Source organism: Palaemon carinicauda, chromosome 30, assembly GCF_036898095.1.
Source record: "Palaemon carinicauda isolate YSFRI2023 chromosome 30, ASM3689809v2, whole genome shotgun sequence".
Lineage (NCBI taxonomy): Eukaryota > Metazoa > Arthropoda > Malacostraca > Decapoda > Palaemonidae > Palaemon > Palaemon carinicauda.
In genome coordinates this window covers 89,645,416-89,665,558 of record NC_090754.1, presented here as the reverse complement: position 1 = coordinate 89,665,558, position 20,143 = coordinate 89,645,416, and the positions used below count along the sequence as shown (strand labels likewise).

At 39.2% G+C, this 20,143-nt stretch overlaps 1 protein-coding gene across 1 annotated transcript in view; it reads right to left on the bottom strand.

The window, feature by feature from the left end:
- The window catches only part of LOC137623343 (uncharacterized), a 1,305,328-nt gene that overhangs the window by 56,182 nt on the left and 1,229,003 nt on the right, over positions 1-20,143 (bottom strand). Inside the window, 4 exon segments of the mRNA XM_068354157.1 lie at positions 10,874-10,995; positions 15,336-15,446; positions 18,061-18,201; positions 20,097-20,127. Of these exon segments, the coding sequence (XP_068210258.1) occupies positions 10,874-10,995; positions 15,336-15,446; positions 18,061-18,201; positions 20,097-20,127 (405 nt within the window).

Here is a 20,143-nt window from a genome sequence, read left to right as displayed (position 1 = left end):
GTCCCTAGTGACCCCTGCTTATGGATGATAGAGCCTGTCTCTATCATGGGTACACCCCCTCAGGGAGGGGGAGGGATGTCTGGAACCCTGAAGGTACTTCCTGCATCCTTCCCCCCCCTCCCCCTGTCTCTCTATCTATCCGGGTGCCGGTCTCTTGCCGCCTCTTCTGCCGGCAATACCTGCCTCCCTCTTGGTGACTTCCCTACCCTTGCCGCCAGCCCCCCGTGTACCGAGGGACTGCCGGCTGCCGCCGGCTACTACCGGCAGCTCTCCTACTCCTATTTAATCGTCCGCTTGCCGGTCGATCTCCGGAGTGCCGGCATATACTGCCGGCAACCCGATACTACCTGTACCATCCTTACCCCAGTCACCAATCCGGCATCCTCCGGCTGCCGGAGCCGCCGCTCCCTGCCGGCGTGCCGCCGTTGTGCCGGCGGCCGCCATCCTGGTATCTAACTGACTTTGAAAATTGTCTGTTCTAGTGCCAGAATCTATGCTGGAGCGAGCTCCGGCGTGCCGGCGGCTTGCCGGATGCCCCGGAGGCGTCAAGAATACTTGCACCCCCTCTCTGTAGCTATCATAAGACTAAGATAGCCCTACCTTGCAAATAGATAAGCTGCTTTGCTTCTAAGATCAGTACCTATTACTGCTCTATTAGTGATCATGCTGTCTCTTTGCATTCTTCTATTTCCAGCATGCTATGTGCATCTTAGCACGGCTGGTTGCCAGAAACAGTTTCCCTTAATGAGACCTTCTGGCTCTTATCTGGGAACCGAATGAATTCGATCCCAACCTTGTCCTTGGCTTTCCATGGAGTTCCAATATAATGGGAATCCTAGGAAACTATATCCAATGATCTCGGTCATTTGGATTATCCCAGGACCAAGCCTATGGTAACCAGCCGGGCGAGATGCATGGAGCGTGTTCTCCTTTACTGTTTCATTCTCTATGCATCACACCTTCTTTAAGTTAAAATTAATGATTAATATTAACTTAATTTAAGAGCCATTCCTATGACTCCCCCATACTCATTTTCTCTTCCTTCCACAGGAGGAGCAGATGAAGTGCGATTTCGCATACTGTGCTGTGAAACGCTCCCAGTTTTACGGACATACGGCGTGCAGGACTCACGCCCCTTGCTCAGACAAGAAAGGGGATTGGAAGTTCTGGAATCCACTGGAATGTACGGTCTGCCAGGCCTACCTAGTTGAGGCCTTCCATAACCCTCCCTCAGCGGAGGTTAGAGACATTGCTCGTGAGAAACTGCGCAAGTGGGTGCGTGGTTTTCAGAGAAATGCTACTGGACCGTACCTGGCCACCGAAGAACTGAGGTCCCTGTTGTTCCCTAAGGCCTCCCCTGACTCAGTGGTTCCAAAGGAAGCAATCCCCACTGTCCAAATTACGGTGGAACCTGATGTGGTCATGGCTCAGTCCATGCACGAGTGTCGTTTAGATTCCGAGGATGATGAACAGATCTCTGACGTCTCGGAAGACACGGAGAAGACGCTTATGGCTCAAGGAGCCGAAGAGGACGAAGACAAGGTGGAATACACCGAGTCGGAGATTGGAGCTACTCCCTCGTCCATCCCTCCGCCTACTCCTACACCGACGGATGTGTCCATCCCGTCTACCTCCTCGACCCCGGATCCTTCCTCTTCTACCCAAGAACTGATCCGACTGATTAGAGCTGTCATGGACGACAGACTGAAGGAGAACCAGGAGTCCATCAGGTCTATGATTGGATCCAGAGAACCGAAGAAGATCTCGGTCAAGGATCTCCCAGCTTGCTCTCATGCCAACCCGTGGAGGTATGCAGAGCATATGGTTATTGCGACCGGCAGGATCTTTGTTAGTGACAAAATCGGCACGGTCCCGTTGGAAGATGTGGAATTCTTCCCAAGCTTCGAGGCCTACCCGGACTGTTACGTCCGGCTTCGTTCCGAACCTGCCTCGAAGGAGGAGACCGAACCTAAAGAAGAGATAGTGTTCGATCTCGCAAAGGCCCAGGCTATGCTAGCCTCCGCATTTAAGAGCAGGGGCTTTACCTGCTCTAAGCTTCCTGCCTTGAGCAAGAAGCATCCTACATATGTCGCACCTGACACTGCGATTCTTCCATTTTTGGAAAAGGCCTTGGCTGCATGCCTTAAAGCGGCGGAAGAAGGAAAACCCTGCCCTGCACTGGAGGAGTGCAGACCCTTCTCCATCGTGACACCCCCTGACACTAGACAATGGAAAGATGTCCAACATACTTTCGTTGTGGGTAGGCTCGATCCTGACGTCGCCGGACGTCAGTTTAATGAAGACCTCCCTAAGCTCAATGATCACCTCCTTCGCCGGGAACAAGACACGAAGGAGAGGCTTGCAGCGTCTCTTTCTCATCAAGTCCAACTTGAAGTTATGGCCTGTGACACAGCAGTACCCGATCACTACATGGTACTGGCCAAATCCCACTTACTCACGGTAATGAAGGACTTGTACCATTTCATAAAGGCTCGTAGAGCCTGTCGTGAATTCGTGTTTGTCGGTGCCACCGTGAAACACGAACCCCGGAGGCTGATTTCCTCCAACATCTGGGGAAAGCACCTGTTTCCTTCTAACCTTGTCAAGGAAATAACGGACAGAGCCGCCACGGAGAATAGGAACCTTCTCCACAAGTGGGGCATGTCCAGAAAAAGGAAAACCTCTCAGGACGATGGACCTCAGCCTAAGAGGAAACCTCAGAAGCCGAAACCCCAGCAACGTCAACAAAGACGTCAGTTTCCGGGACCCGCTACCTCCCAAGTGGTTGCCCAACCACAACAGACCTTTCAATTGGTCCCCCAACCGGTGTTGTCACAGTCACCGGTCTTCACCCCTGCCTTTGAGCAGCCATCCACTACCTTTCATGCCAGAGGTAGAGGCTCGTCCAGGGGTGCAAGCAGAGACGCCTCTCGTCGTCCCTCCAGAGGTAGAGGAGGAAAGGGAGCTAGCGGCCGAGGCAACAAGTCCTCGGGACACCAGAAGCAATGAAGTGCTTCCGGTGGGAGGAAGACTCCGCCAATTCCAGGATCGTTGGACCTTCGATCCTTGGGCACACAGCATCATCAAGAACGGTCTAGGCTGGAGTTGGGTGCAACCACCCCCAATCTTCCAGCGGTTCTTCCAACAATCGACCCCCATTCTGGAAGAATATGTTCTAGACCTCTTGAACAAGAAGGTGATAAGGAAGGTAAAGTCCACCAGGTTCTAAGGGAGACTGTTTTGCGTTCCCAAGAAGGACTCAGACAAGCTCAGAGTCATTCTGGACTTATCCCCCCTCAACAAGTTCATAGAGAACAACAAATTCAAGATGCTGACGCTTCAACAAATAAGGACCCTTCTGCCTCAAGGTTCCTACACGGTCTCTATAGACCTGGCGGATGCCTATTGGCACATTCCAATGAACCATCACGCTTCCTCCTACCTAGGATTTCGACTCCAAAGGAAAAGCTACGCCTTCCGGGCCATGCCATTTGGCCTCAATGTGGCCCCTCGGATCTTCACAAAGCTGGCGGATGCCATAGTACAACAGCTCCGCCTAAGAAACGTCCAGGTGATGGCCTACCTCGACGACTGGCTAGTCTGGGCTCCATCGCCCGAAGAGTGTACAAAGTCTTGCGACGAAGTTACCCAGTACCTAGAACACCTGGGATTCAAGATCAACGAGAAGAAATCTCGCCTCTCTCCGGCTCAGAAGTTTCAGTGGCTGGGAATCCACTGGAATCTTCAGTCACACCGCCTTTCCATCCCCCAGAAGAAAAGGAAGGAAATAGCAGGGTCTGTCAAGCGACTACTGAAATCCAAACGCATTTCAAGACGACAGCAGGAACGAGTTCTAGGCTCTCTACAATTCGCCTCAGTGACAAACCCAGTGCTTCGTGCACAGCTAAAGGATGCCGCGGGAGTCTGGAGACGATCGGCATCCATCGCTCGAAGAGACCTCAAGAGACGGCTTCCAAACAGACTTCGACGCCTCCTAAAGCCGTGGTCGGAAGCAATGGCCCTGAAAAGGTCCATTCCTCTCCAACACCCTCCTCCATCACTCAACATCCACACGGATGCCTCACTGGAGGGCTGGGGAGGTCACTCCCACCTGAAACAAGCTCAAGGGACCTGGTCTCCACTATTCAAGACGTTCCACATAAACATCTTGGAGGCCATGGCGGTCCTTCTTACTCTGAAGAAGCTATCCCCGCCGCCCTCGATCCACATCCGTCTAACCCTAGACAACTCGGTGGTAGTTCGTTGTCTCAATCGCCAGGGCTCAAGATCGCCCCAGATAAATCAGGTGCTTCTCCCAATCTTCCGTCTGGCGGAGAAGAAGAAGTGGCACCTGTCTGCAGTTCACCTACAAGGATTCCGCAACGTGACAGCGGATGCTCTATCTCGGACAAACCCGATAGAGTCGGAATGGTCTCTAGACGCAAGATCATTCTCCTTCATCTCTCATCAAGTCCCAGAACTTCAGATAGATCTCTTTGCAACGAGCGACAACAATCAACTTCCTCTGTACGTAGCCCGTACGAGGACCCCAAAGCAGAAGCGGTGGACGCCATGTCACTGGACTGGAACAGATGGTCGAAGATATACCTGTTCCCTCCCACCAACCTTCTGTTGAAAGTCCTCTCCAAACTGAGAACCTTCAAAGGGACAGCGGCCCTAGTGGCTCCCAAGTGGCCCCGGAGAAACTGGTACCCCCCTGGTCCTGGAGCTGCAGCCCAAGCTGATCCCTCTCCCGGGCCCAGTTCTCTCTCAACAAGTACAGAAGTCGACTGTCTTCGCTTCATCATCGAAAATCAAGGACCTTCATCTCATGATTTTCTCTCCCTTGCCGCAAAGAAGAGGTTTGGGATCTCGAAGAAAAGTCTAGACTTCCTAGAGGAATACAAGACCGAATCCACGAGACGGCAATATGAATCATCCTGGAGGAAATGGGTCTCCTTTGTTAAAGCAAAAAATCCTAAAGAAATCACCATTGATTTCTGTATGTCCTTCTTCATTCACCTTCATGGACAAGGATTAGCAGCCAATACGATTTCAACCTGCAAATCGGCTTTGACTAGACCAATTCTATATGCTTTCCAAATTGATCTGTCCAACGACATCTTTAACAAACTGCCGAAAGCATGTGCTCGCCTACGCCCAGCACCCCCTCCGAAACCGATCTCCTGGTCACTAGACAAGGTGCTCCATTTCGCCTCCAACTTGGACAATGATTCATGCCCCCTCAAGGATCTGACTCAGAAAGTTATATTTTTATTTGCTCTCGCCTCGGGAGCTCGAGTCAGCGAAATAGTGGCATTATCAAGAGAAGAGGGACACATCCTGTTTGCTGATTCAGGAGAAGTGACCCTCTCCCCTGATCCGACGTTTCTCGCCAAAAATGAATTACCCACCAAAAGATGGGGCCCTTGGAGAATATGCCCCCTGAAGGAGGATGTCTCTCTATGTCCAGTAGAGAGCCTCAAGGTCTATCTTCGCAGAACTTCAAACTTTGGTGGAGGCCAACTCTTCAAAGGAGAAACATCGGGCAGCGACCTGTCACTGAAACAATTAAGAGCGAAAATCACCTACTTCATTCGCAGAGCGGATCCGAACAGTACACCCGCTGGTCATGATCCTAGAAAAGTGGCATCTTCTCTGAACTTCTTTCAGAGCATGGACTTTGAGAGCCTTAAAAACTTTACGGGCTGGAAGTCCTCGCGAGTTTTCTTTAAACATTATGCGAAACAAGTGCACGAAATCAAACATTTTGTGGTAGCCGCAGGTAGTGTTATGAAACCTGCACCTAACTCTGCGTAGAACAGTGAGTTACTTGGGACTCTAACTCTTCGGGTGCCTATGTTGACCCTCGAGTGATTCATAGTGATGTCTAAAAACACTTAGTGCTTTTATAACTGTTCTTATCCCAGGTGAAATGTCATAGTGTTACACAAGTGCCGCATGCCTTGAGCATGATGTGTTATTTAAAGACTTGCGTTCCTCGAGAACGAGTACCTACTAATCCTGAAATTCCCTTTCAGATTCAAGAGCAAGCCTTTATTTCTATGTACATTATTATTACTGTAAATGAACTTTACTTTTGCTGTAAATTATTTAATTTCTGCATTGTGAAATAAAATTTCTATTTTATTACTTATGCGTCTCTTTCAGCTCCTACTTACTATGAAATACATACTGTCATAGTTTTATTTATTCCTCCTTTCTTATGGTCATGAAGAATTTAAGATGTCTATTCCTAAATTATATTCACCTTGCCTCAGTAAGGTTCCTACACGAATACTTACTTCTGATAATCAGGAGATGAACTCTACACACAGTGCCCAACCACCACTGGCCTACTTCAGAATGTTCCTATACAAATATCAAACATTCTGCTTCATCTCTAAGCTCTTAAAAGTTCTTCTGTCAAGATGAATAGCCCTTCAATACCACTTTGACGTCGGCATAGCCCATGGGAACTTCCTACCAATGGGGGGCAGGATATTTCGTTCCTATGGTTCTTACCTAAGATTACTTTGCTGTTTTGTCAATGCCTAGGCACTTAACTCTGGGGGAAAATCTACCACGATACATTGATTCTCTGGTACTCTTCCATCAGGACGCCATGGCTTGAGCCCAAAAAACGGATTTTGAGCGAAGCGAAAAATCTATTTTTGGGTGAGATAGCCATGGCGTCCTGATGGACCCTCCCTACTACTTCGTTCAGTTTGCTCCCACCCTACACAATTGTATCATGGTGATGGGCAGCAACTGGCGCCAGGATAAAGACGCGCGTGACGTCATTAGAGCAATGGCGTCCGTTTGTTTACGTCTCGAGTATCAGTAGTAGCCACGAGTGAGATTAGCTGTGGAACGGCTCCCAGCTATTCTCAGCCCTTACACACCGAAGCGTTAACTCTGTTCGGGGTGGAGATAGCTATGTGGCACGACCAGACATGCGTGTCCCCTGTTGTATTACGATGTCTTAAAGGGAAACCTTTGAGATACTCGCTCCAGAAGTTAGAATTCTGTGATAACCTGTGGTTAAATTCTCTGGGAATATCTTAGTAGTCTTATACCCAAGGAAGCTACCAAACAGGAACCTTCCATCAGGACGCCATGGCTATCTCACCCAAAAATAGATTTTTCGCTTCGCTCAAAATCCGTTCATTTATACCAAGTCTTTCTCACAACAAACAATCAATACACTATTTGGCAAACACAAAATAAATAAAAATAAAACAAAAATTAATCCTCCACAAAACCAAACCTAGATAACGTGAAACTTACCCAAAAATTTAATTGAACACCTGGTTCCTTATTGCTCAATCTGCAAAATAAGTTTGCACTTTACAGGCACTCTATCTCTTTATAGATAGGTGCAAAGCTTCTAAGCTTATTCTTATTAAGTTTATTTCACCTGTACCTTAAATAAATTAATATCACAATGAGATTCTCAATCTTTACTTTTATTCCCTTCTACCTTCAAATTAGATAGGATAACATCTTGCTTTCATCAGTTTTGGCAACCTATTGTGGTCAACAAAAGAGGCCAGAACCGCCAGATTCAGATTCAGATTCAGGTTGAGGCTTTTGCCTTTGCAACGGCGCCTCTGTATCTTTTAGTTTTGTGTGTTTCTTATTTTCACTAGTTTTTCTCTTTTCATCCACATTTGTTGTAGTACTTTTCTTATTTTCAATACTTTCTTCACAAAAAAAAAGGAATTTTCCAACTGTTTGTGCACTATCTTCTTCGTATGGTTGTTGGAGTTCAATTGTTTTTATTCTTATATCACTAACCTGTGGACAATATAACATAAAGTGGTTGGCATTTTCTTCTACATCACAGAATACTCAGTTTATATTTCCATCTTGGTGTCTGTTTTTTATATGCAAGCCCAATGTGTTTGTCCTTGCTCTGAATAATAAAATTGACGAAAATGTGTTGTCATACACTTCCTCCTTGATTTCACTTTTCCAGTTTTTATACAGAATTAGACTCTCCTTGCACTCCATTTCACTCTTCCATTTAGTTGTGTCCCATTCTCTTATTCTCTTCTTTATGCCCTCTTTCGTACATCTCTTGAGTTCTCTCATCTCCATCCCACATTCTTCACATGCATCCACCACTTCCTCTCTTTTTCTTCCATATCATTGACTATTGCTGTTAGTAAGTCCTTCTCTCCCTTATAAATGCTATTAAGGTACCTCAGCTTTCCATCCATTACCCTTGTTTTCATAGCAGATGCTCCTACATCCCCTCTCAAGGCTACAACTGCTGTATTCTTTACACCCCTAACATCCTTCTATACACTCCATTCTCTATTTACTGCAACTTTTCTATTTATTTCTGTTAGGTCGATTACATTTGTTCCATATAATATAGAAGGTAGCACTACACTTTTCCCGTATGTTTTCCCTATCAGTATTTTATTACAACTTTTTCCTATGATTGAATATGTAAGATTAGCTAGCTTTTGCGCCTTAACTATCATTTCACTTTCCTGTGTTTTGAACATATTCCTATCATCTACCTTGATACCTAGGTATTTAATATTGCTTACTACTCTTATTCCCTCTATATCTAGTTTCTCCTTCATATTATAGATAAGTACGCTACTTTTGTCTCTCTGTCTAAACCACACTGCTTTCCTATATCTATCACTTTCCTTATGTTCAATTCAGCATCCTCTATATTCTCAGCAAGCACTAGGGCATCATCAGCAAAAAATAATACTACTAGTTTTATAATATCATTTCTAAAACCATTACTGATAAGTAATTAATTTGAATAATGTTGTAGAGCCAGTACAGCCTTGCTTTATTCCACTACTTACGCTCAATTTTTGTTCTACTCTTTCCCCTATGTCAATCGTAGTAGTCTCTCCCACATATACTTCAGCTATAGAGTTAATTATACTAGTATGTACTTTATATTGCTTTAATGTTTCTATCAGTGCTTCCCTTTTTATGGAATCGAAAGCTTTTTTGAAATCTAAAGAGGCAACTAAGAGTTTTTTCTTATTTTTGAAAGTTTCTTCGACCATGTACTGTAAGATGAATATATTATCCTCAATCCTTCCTCCCTCTATAAATCCCGCTTGACTATCCTCTATGTCATTATTACTTTTTAGGTATCCTTCTATTTCATCCTTGTAAAAGCCATGTATATTTTATATGATACATTTATGAGTGCTATTGGTCTCAATTCCTCTGCTGTTGGTTTTTTTTTCTTTTTTAACACTTTTGTTCTGGATTCTTTCCAGCTTTTGGGTTTTTTTTTTTTACTGGCTAGTTCCTCTTTGTAGCAGTTCACTAGCGCATTCTTGCATATATCACTTATTATCATAGCTTTGTAATAGTCTGGCTTTAGTCCATCTGGCCTAACTGCTTTACCTTTCTTTTATGCGTTTTAGGCATTTTTCTAATTTACCTTTATTCATTTCAGCAAAAGGCATGGGTTTTAATTATTCCATTGACATTTATTACAGCATCATAATGCTCCCTTAGGTGCCGGGTATACTATATTCATTTACTATTATAATGTCGTTTTCTCTTCTCAAATTGTCCAGGTATTCCCTCTCCTTTTCCTCATTCCAGATCTCTGTTATTCTATTTTCATGTGTATTGTACACTGTTTTCCAAAATTTTACTAATTCTTCTTTAGTCTCTTCATCTGATAGTTTATTTCCTCTATCTCCATATAATTGTATTGCCTCGCTTTTTATTTCTTTGCCATCAGGGACTAAGCCCGACGCCATGTTAGCAGGACTTCAAGCGCTCAGGCTTCCTCTAACCAAATGCTAAAAACTAAGTCTCCGAAAGGAGCTAAAATCAAAATTAGCATAAACAAAGCCAAAGAGAGGTAAATACTCAACTTTTGCGACAAAGAGGAAGCCAATTCACAAAACTAATCACAGTGCGAAAAAAGCACCCGCAAAAATCAACCGAACTGTTGCCATCAGCTGCGTTCGAAGGCAGTGTTGCCAGATGGGTTAGTCTAAAGATTCCTAAAACTCGATAAAAAATCCCTAGAACCACCAAAAAATCCCCATTTCTAGAAATATATTTTCTTCTGATATAGAAATGACTCACTATACGTCTTGTAATTGTAATTAAACTAATTGCAACAATATAAAGGTTTACTCACCTCAGTTTCTTCTTCATAAAAATACTGTATGTACAAAACATCATCACGAGTCATCCAAAATCCCCATATCTGGTACCACCACTGTTCGAAGGAATGAGAAGCAGGAACATATAGGGGCACTCGAAGGTGATAGTATGTGTAGCAGCTCCTTACTTATCCTTCCCCTTAGTGGATTAGACTGGGTAAAGTCTGTTTGGGGTGCAGATATCTATGGTTATCTTAGGATACGTCCCTGATTATACACGATATCTTCAGATAGTCGTTTCTGGGAGTTGGAACCCTGTGATACCTGACGGTAATTCTCTTGTAATATCAATCGCAGAATTATACTGTAGAAGTTGCCAGAAGGAACCTCACAAATAAACCATCATCACACGTTACCTTTCGTGCCCTTCTGCTGTCACAAGCGAATAAGCTCACAAAAAAAGTTGGAAAAAGATCCTATAGTCAAAATGAGTGTAGCAACAGTACTTCCATACAGTTTGTATTTGTTGCAGGCAAAGTAAAAAGGGGCTACTCTGTGACAGGTGTATGGACAAGGCTTCCACTTGTACCTCCTGTCATTAACAAAATACTGTATCTTGTTAATGATTCAATGTTCATTTCAGCTAAAATCATCTTGTATTTTAAAGGACAAAAGTTTTATATACACATAGGAACGAATGTTAGTTGTGTAAACAAAGGAAAATGCATAAAATGCATCCAAAGCTCAACAGAACATACCTGCGCATCTCTTCAAGCTCCTGATGGTCATGTTCATAAAGTCTATTCACATTTTCCACATGTAATAGTAAAACTTCTAGAGCTTTTGATACTCTCCATTCTTGCTGTACTGCTCCCCATACCTGTTAAAAGAAAAACAAAGAGGATATTTTTTTTATCAAAGTAACATTATCTTCAAAACAAATTCATAAACCTTACAAAAAATTATTTGCATAAAACAGTTAACACCAAAACATAAAAAAAGAATAATTCACCAATAAGATATTTTGTAAAAGACAAAAATTATGAGCATTATACTTATTGTTACTATATTGGAAAAAGACAAGAGGTGGGGATATTAATATTGCCAGTACAGTACTGTATAGTATAAGATCTAATGTACTGTACTCTATTATGATTACAGTAGTAAAGTAGTCACTGATGTAGTGTACCATACACTTAAAATTACAATTATATCACTTAAGGGGGCCGGCCGACTAATACCACTTTTTAAGGACAGGGCTTTGACATTCATACCACTTAATAAGGTAACTTAGGATATCTACAAACTGCATAGGATTTTTGCCCTTGACCTTCGGTTTTGCGGCACCAGGACGTTTTATCCTGAAAATTGGTTTTATTCAAATTCTATCTCCTCTCTTGATGATTAATATTAAGACCTGGGATTACTACCCTATATAGACCTGATGTAGACCTCCAATCAAATAGAGATTTTTTTATTTGAAATAATTTTTTTGCTAGATATGAATTTTTTCATTACGGTAAAAAAAAAATAAACCATATAAATCAGGGAAAAAAATTTAAAAAGAAAATATGAAACAAAAATTGGGGAAAAGGGCTCCAAATGTTTTATAACATCTTTCTAAGTTACACAACAAATTTCAATGCTATATCTTTAAAACTAAGGGAGAAAATAGAATATGAAGGTCAATAAGTATAGTTTTGAGATACAAGCATTCAGTTTTTCTTTGTATTTTTACAAAGACAATATTAATAAATCACAATTATTATGGTTTTTATGTTTTTTTGGGGGGGATTTTAAACCAAAACAATGTTATTTATCATAATTTAATCATAAATTAAGATCCCTTTGCTCAATATCTTGCTTCTTTAGGTTCCTGGTCAGGCGAGACGGGCGATCCTTCATCCTTCACTAACTCCGCTAATATTGCCGATATTACCCACTTCTACACTCTTATTAGAGCGAATTTTCTTCTTCTTTACGTTAGCGGGATGATGAAATTGTCATTTCCTCTTTGGCATGAAACTTGTCGAAACCAAGAAAAAGTCATAAAAGTGAGTGAATGTCAGAGGTCAAACTCAAACGTGTACTCTCTCTGAGGTTTGTGCTAGTACTAAAAGGTGTATTAATAACTTTGTCTTGTGACTCATGGAATCTATACAGATACCATTGCACACAATTTTTTTTAACGGTATATCAAAAAGTAATAATTATCCAAATTTACGATAATAGAAGAAATACTGCATTTTCTTGTAGGGATCAATGTTTTTGGCTTATTAAGTTACTTTTACTAATTACCCAGTAACTATGAAAGTAAGAGGAATTTTGACAAAATATTTCATAAACACATTCTCCATTGCCATACGAAGCTCAGTGAATTTTTTCTGGATTTTGCGTTTTTCGTCGTATGCCCCCATATATTGGCATACCGGCCGGGCCCCTTATGAGAATATTTAAAAGTACATGGATTGAAAAAAAAAAACCCTTCATAAAACTCAGGGTCTCCTATTATCCACGAAATTCCTTACCAGCGGGATGGGCTTGTGTAATGTGTAATGATATTATTTAGAGCATGATGGAAAAGGAAAAAATTTTGACCAGCTTTTTACATAATAGTTAATCCCTGCAAGTTTCATTACAGAAAGCTGTTCACAAAAAATGCAAAAAAAAAAAAAATAAACACAAACAGGGACAAAAACATAACCTCCTCCTAACTTCGTTGACGGAGGTAAAAATGATTGCGATACAGCTAAGCGACACATCCAATAACAAACCTACTTATGAAAATTAAACACGTATGTCCATTTTAAATCATCCAAAGCAAATATCAAAATTTCTATATTAAATATGAAGAACAATGCAAGATTAAACGAATATTCTAAAACCAAGCTAGTAAAAGAGTGGCAGAAAATCTGTTTCTAACCTGTCAGTGGAATGAAGTGAGAACAACAATGCTACATGGCAATGCCAGATTCCTCACTAACCCTGAATGAAATTAGTTACCTGTCTTCGAAGTACCTTCATTGTTTTCTTACAAATACTGTAGTGATGTGACACGATTCTAGCTAAACTAGCAATACAGTATGTATACCAATGAAACAAATTGCCCTTATATAAACACATAAAGGCTGTTAAAAAGTTTGGGATCTTGTCAAGATTAGCAAACCCAACATTTCCATGTCAAGATTAAGGAACCCCATTTTCTACATGTAAAGAATAACGAACCCAATTTTTCACTTGTAAATAGCGAACCCAATTAACCTCATGTCAAGAATAACGAACCGTGATGGTTGGGTTCGCCAAACTTTATGAAATGTTCTGGACTATGAAGAAAAAATAGAAAAGGTAAATGAAGAAAAAATATGTTGGAAATATAAGTGATCACTTTATTGATGGAAGAAAAATTAATAAGTTAAAAGCTTTCTATTAAAATCAATATCTTATGAGTCACAAAAATATAAAAGTAAGTTAAAAACAACATCATAGGGGTGCTAGGGCAATTCGTCCCTAGTGAATTTGTCGTTGCCCAATTTGTCGCACTCAATTCATCGTTGCTCAATTTGTCCCCAAGTCAATTCGTCGTTGGGTAATTTGTCCCCAAGTTAAAAGACAGTAGGTTGTTCAGAAGTTTTATTTATTATTTTCCTGTTGTTGATGAAGAAAATTATATATATACTAAGAATAAGGAGAGTGCAGATAGACTGAAGATCTACTGGAGGTGTGAAAATCGTGCATGCAAGGCGAGACTTCATACTGATGAAGACTATATAGAGATTAAGAAGGTTGGTATCCATAATCATGCTTCAACAGCCGCAGAGGTAAATGCGAAGACTGTGGTCTCAAATATTAAAGCAAAGTCAATTTCATCTCGTGCTGCACTTCGCTCAATAATTGCTGGTGAAGTTGAAAAGTTAAACGAATGTGCTTTATCACAAATTCCTCGGTTGGAACAACTCAGTAAGAATTTCAGACGTTGGAGGCAAGCAGATTTTAATCATCACGCACCCCCACAAACAAATGTTGGGTTCTCCATTCCAAGTGAATACTCCAAGGAGATGAGCTAAAGCAAAAGAAAAAATATAGAAACATGAATTTGCGTATAAAAAATGTCATGAAGAGATATGATCCCAATCAAAAAATTACCTTTCTGAAAACAATAGTGCACAATCTTAAATTATAGAAATTAAATGCTTAACGAATGTTTTTAAGAATGTTGTTGTAACTTGTCTACTATTTTCATTACATATTAACTTGTACTATAAATTTGACTGAAAAGAAACTCTTCACTTTTTTTTTTTTTTGTATTTATATTGTAACTTCCCCCTTTCCTGAAAAGGATACAATATTAAAAGCAAAGTTTCTAAAAGCTACTTTCCAACTAAAATTGTCGTTAGACAATTCTTTTTTTCAGGAGCTAAGTTTTAAAAAGTACTTTTGAACTAAGATTGTCGTTAAACATTTTTTTTTTAAAGAGCAAAGTTTTAAAAAGTACTTTTGAACTAAAATTATCATTAGACAATTTCTTTTTAGAAGAAGCAAAAAGGGTCCAATATGTAAGACAAAAAAAAAGGAGTGTCGAGAATGCGAAAATAAATTATTGAACTCGACGATTTGCCCAACGACGAATTGACCTGGGGACAAATTGAGCAACGATCAATTGAGCAACGACGAATTGAGCAACGACGAATTGCCGTCGACGAATTGACCGGACACCATCATAGGAATCAAAAAGAAATTGAGAAGCAATTAGATGATAGAACTCAATCCGTTACCCGTATTTCGCTCCATCCAAATAAACTGGTTTAAATAGCTTGGTAGAAACTGGAAAGCTCATGTAAAGATTATAGAACCCATTTTCACATGTCAAGAATAGAGAACCCAATTTACCTCATGTCAAGAATAGGGAACCCAATTTACCTCATGTCAAGAATAAGGAACCCAATTTTCCACATGTAAAGAATAGCGAACCCGGTGATGGTTGGGTTCGCTAATCTTGACAAGATCCATAGTTTGTATCAAGGACAAAATATTCATTCCTTTTTAATACATAGCATTTACATACAGACACTTATCATACTGAAAACCTAGACTATTGATACTGTACTGCCAATGACAAGTTACCAAATAAAAATAGCTACGGTAAGAACTTAAGAAATGTGTATATCAGACCACCTACCATGCCTTAACATTCCCAAAAGATCGAAGCATAATCATACTAACCTCAGATGCTGACAGAAGGCTGCTGGAAGAAGTTGTTAAAACATCAACGTGCTTACGAACTTCCATAATAGCATCTACTAAGTCGGTGTCTAAACACTCTTCATGAAGAGCCTGTGGACAAAAACAATTTAAATTAAGGAATGCATAACCAAGATAACATGCTACAACCATTATTTTCTGTCGTATAAACTGCATTTTAGGGCTCGAGCCATGTCGTCCTGATGGAAGTTCCCTCCAGCAACTTTCTACTGTATAATATTTCTGCAATTGATATTATAAGAGAATTACCGTCAGGCATCACGGGTTTTAACCCCCGGAACGACTATCCGAAGATATCGTGTATAATCAGGGACGTATCCTAAGATAACCATAGGTATCTGCACTCCGAATAGACCTTTCCCAGTCTAATCCTCTAAGGGGAAGGATAAGTGAGGAGCCGTTACATATCCTATCACCTTTCAGTGCTCCCATACGACTCTGCCGCATCATTCCTTCTCCTTTTGGTGTGCGCTCTTTTCACCTTTTTTCGAAGATTTTCTTTGTATGTCGGCTTCCTCTTCTTCATCAAAGTTAAGTACCTACTTCTCTTTGCCTTTTGTTTTAGCTGTTTTTGCTTTGGTTCCCATCAGGACGACATGGCTATCTCACCCAATAATAGATTTTTCCTACGTCAAAATCCCTTCAGCATTTCTAATTTTATCAAAAAACATGTTAAACACAGGCAGTCTTTTATCTAAAAAATAATAATTTTAACTACAGAATACAGGTAATGATTTTCAGTCTGACTTCATAAATGATCATTATATATTATAAATTCAGTAACTCATTAAGATATTAGTATAAAAATTAGACAACATAAAATAGTTACACATCACTCTTTTACTAAGAGTGATGTGTATATTAGTGTTAGCTGGAAGTTAAAGTTCCATAATCATTGCACTTCAAAAATAGATTTTCTATTAAAATAGTTTATAACCCCCCCCCCCCTTTTTTTTTGCGTGCTATGGAGCACAACTACATAATGGTTTTTAATGCTCATGTCCTTTTACCCACCCCATCTCAAAGAAGAATTTGTTTACCAAGTCCAAGGGAGAGAGGAGGTTAGAGGTTTCAACACCTACACTACTGACAGGTAAATAGAATAACATTCCCTGTACATTTAAACAACACAAGGTGACCAAAAATATGAAATAATATGATTTCTTTTTATAAAATATATAGGTTTTCAAATAATACAGTAAATTTTGGTAATCGCCATTCGTACATGGAATTCTACTCATTAATTAGCAGCCGTAGAGGATGCTCAAATGCAGAATTTGTGGCATCTACCATATTCTTGGCAATCCCACTTTAATGTTTCCAGATTTCCTTCTTTAATTTGTAATTTATTACTTCCTATATGTAAGTTATACCTAAACCTTAAATTTCTATTTGATACAAAGACATGTACAGTAGTACATCATAAGTCGACAATAAATATTAAATGAAAAAATACAATTTGTGTTGCGCCATTTTATGCAACCTTACATCAGTCTCGACATCGAACCATTATGATGAAAAAATGAGAACAGGGAGGGCCACGTAATGGCTGCTGATGACTCAGCAGGTAGACCTACTGGCTCCCTCAAATATAACATCTTTAGCTCACAAGTAAAGTAAGGTTAAAGACACTAATGGAAATAACAAGTTTGAGCGGGACTCAAACCCTCGTCTGGCGATCAACGTGCAAAAACGTTACCATTAATGTTTGTACAGTATATATCATTTCATTTCAAGTTCATAAAACAAGAAGAGTTATGTAGAAGGTCTTCAACAGAAAGTCTTAATAGGCTCCAAAAAGCTGTTTGAAAGTTGGATTTTGTTAACTTTAGGCCTAGGGTAGGCCTAACCTAACTCCCATACTTATGATTTCCAGCTGCAAAAGTCACCTAATAGTCCCGTTTCATATGAAATAAATATCAGGTTATTGCATATGTTGTTTTGTTTATTGTATTAATAGATATAATAATGTTTTTTTGGGAGGGGCTCAGGCCATGTCGTCCTAATGGAAGGTTCTTTTAGTAGCTTCCTAAGGGTATATATGACTACTACGAAAGGAATGATCCATCAGGACGACATGGCTATCTCACCCAAAAGTAGATTTCGTTTATTACAGTGTTTCTTTATCTTATTACAGTATACAAACTATTGATATAATATTTGAGATTTCAGTTGGATTTGCGTTTGTATCTGAATGTTTACAAGTTGATGACCTTCTGATTACTCTGATAATTTCCTCTCCTTCTTTCTGGAGTGGCTCAACTTCATTGATATAGTGATTAACCAATGAACCAATGCTAATGTTGGATAAACTCTTCTTTTTTAATATATATTTACTAAAATGACATTCCAGATGTGTTAACTGGGTGGTAATACTGTGTTATAGTTCAGAAAATGCTCTGAGAGTTACACTGCCACTTTCTGAATTCTATTTTTCAACAGACAGGTCTCATCCTTTCCAACATATGGATATATCATTCTGATTTACTAAGAATTCATTTTGTAAATAAGTCTAACCAATTCTTATATTCATCATCACATTGTGTATTGTTATTTTCTATTTGGTAGTGATGACATCCCAAGTTATTAAAACGAGGAATTAATCATTAAGGTAAATTGATGTAAAAGTGACCAATCATACCAGAGAAGAACAAATGAAAAACTTAACAAAGCAAATCCTAATTACCAATATGGATTTCCTCAGCTGATCCAGCTCTCTTTCAAAATTAGCCTCTGCCGTATCTCTCTGTCGATGCTGTACATCTAGCCGCTGTTTGAGAGTTAGTCGGTCTGTCTTGAACGCTAGCGATAACTGCTTAAATTTGTTCTGGAAAAAAAACAGTGATGCAGATCAATAAAAATAAGACAAAAATGCCTTCGTAATAATATTAAACTAACAAAAGTTATTCTAATCATATGTAATATACTCCAAGGCATTGTCCTGCTAGATATGGCAATGTCTCCTATCCTGTCCTAAGAATGCAAATTCACATTGCAATTGATATCAAATAAAGTGAACCTTATTAAGTAGCTGTTTAGTAAGCTTATGCAAAATCAAAATCCCAGACTCAATCAAGAAGGCAATACTAAAATCATCATCTAAGAAATATATATATATATATTATATATATATATATATATATATATATATATATATATATATATATATAAATTCCATAATTCAGTGGTTCCTAACATTTGGCACTTGAGGAATCCCTCAGACACTTTGTCTCATCCTAAGGAACCCCGACACACACACACACACACACACACACACACACACATATATATATATATATATATATATATATATATATATATATATATATATATATATATATATATATATATATATATGTACATACATATAATTATAAATATTTATATAATATAAATATAAATATATACGTACATTTACACGCACACAAACTTACATACATACATACACACACACACTATATATATATATATATATATATATATATATACATTATATATATATATATATATATATATATATATATATATATCATCCTACGATTTATCACGGTATGTTTAACAAAGAATTAAAATTAATATAACAAAATAAAATAAAATATGAATTCTTACGGAACCCCTAACAATAGTTTACGGAACCGCGCTTGGGAATGGATGTTCCATATCATGAAAATGGAACATCTACACAATTCTTATGGCAGAAGCCTCTAAGATTCAGCCCCCCCCCCCCCCTCCCAAATATATAACCAATAACTAAAGGCCCCTACACACGGTCAATGATTTTACTTCAATTTTTCAGTTTGATTCATAACTTCGAGATGAAAGCATCTGTGTGATTACGATGAGGACTCTTTCACTGCTGGGAAAACACTAAATTATTGATCAATATATTGATGCTTTGCCCACACACGATCAATTCTATTGAAAACCCATCAATAAATATCAAAGGATCTTTGATCTCTTAATGAATTGATTCGATGAAATTGTTTCAACTAAATTGATATCAATGTCCCCTACACACGGTCAATTTCTCCATCAATTCATTGACGTCAATACATTGATATCAATCAATTGACGAACAAATTGATCGTGTGTAGGGGCCTTAATGTAAGACTAATAGCAGAGAACCTACGTAATTATTCTTTCGTGGAAATATAAAAATTTTCTCAGGTATTTTAAATATTTTGTATGAACAGAAAATATTTGTTGGTAACAAAATGTAACTTTTACTTCTAAAAGCAATACAAGCAAATTCATTTTGATAAAGAGTAATACCCACATATTCACCCTAATGAATAATGTTAATGAACTTCGCGTACGTCAGCAATGACTTGATTACCATTAAAAGGGAAGAGTTTAACAGCACAAATGAGTCTAGCTCGACACTTACAGAGCTGGCTAAATTCAAAGTCCGGCTAAATTAAATTTGGGAGGTAAAATACGTATATCAAAACTAATAATAAGATATATAAAAAAATAAAAAATATGGGAAAATAAATATTTATATAAAATCTGTGATGGATAGAAACTTAAATCTAGTTTATACAACCCGTATCTTAAAAAAGTTAAAATCTTAAAAAGAGAAATTCTCAAGATAAAATTAAATGTAACTAAGGAGCACAAACTCAAATAAATAACATAAAAACTCCATTTTCCGCTTCAAATTCTTTCCAATAGACAGAAAAAAAATATCAAAATTGTACAAAATAATTTTAAGAAACTTACCTCTATTTCCTGTGCTGACAGGTTCTCGTTACTGGAAAAAAAAGAAA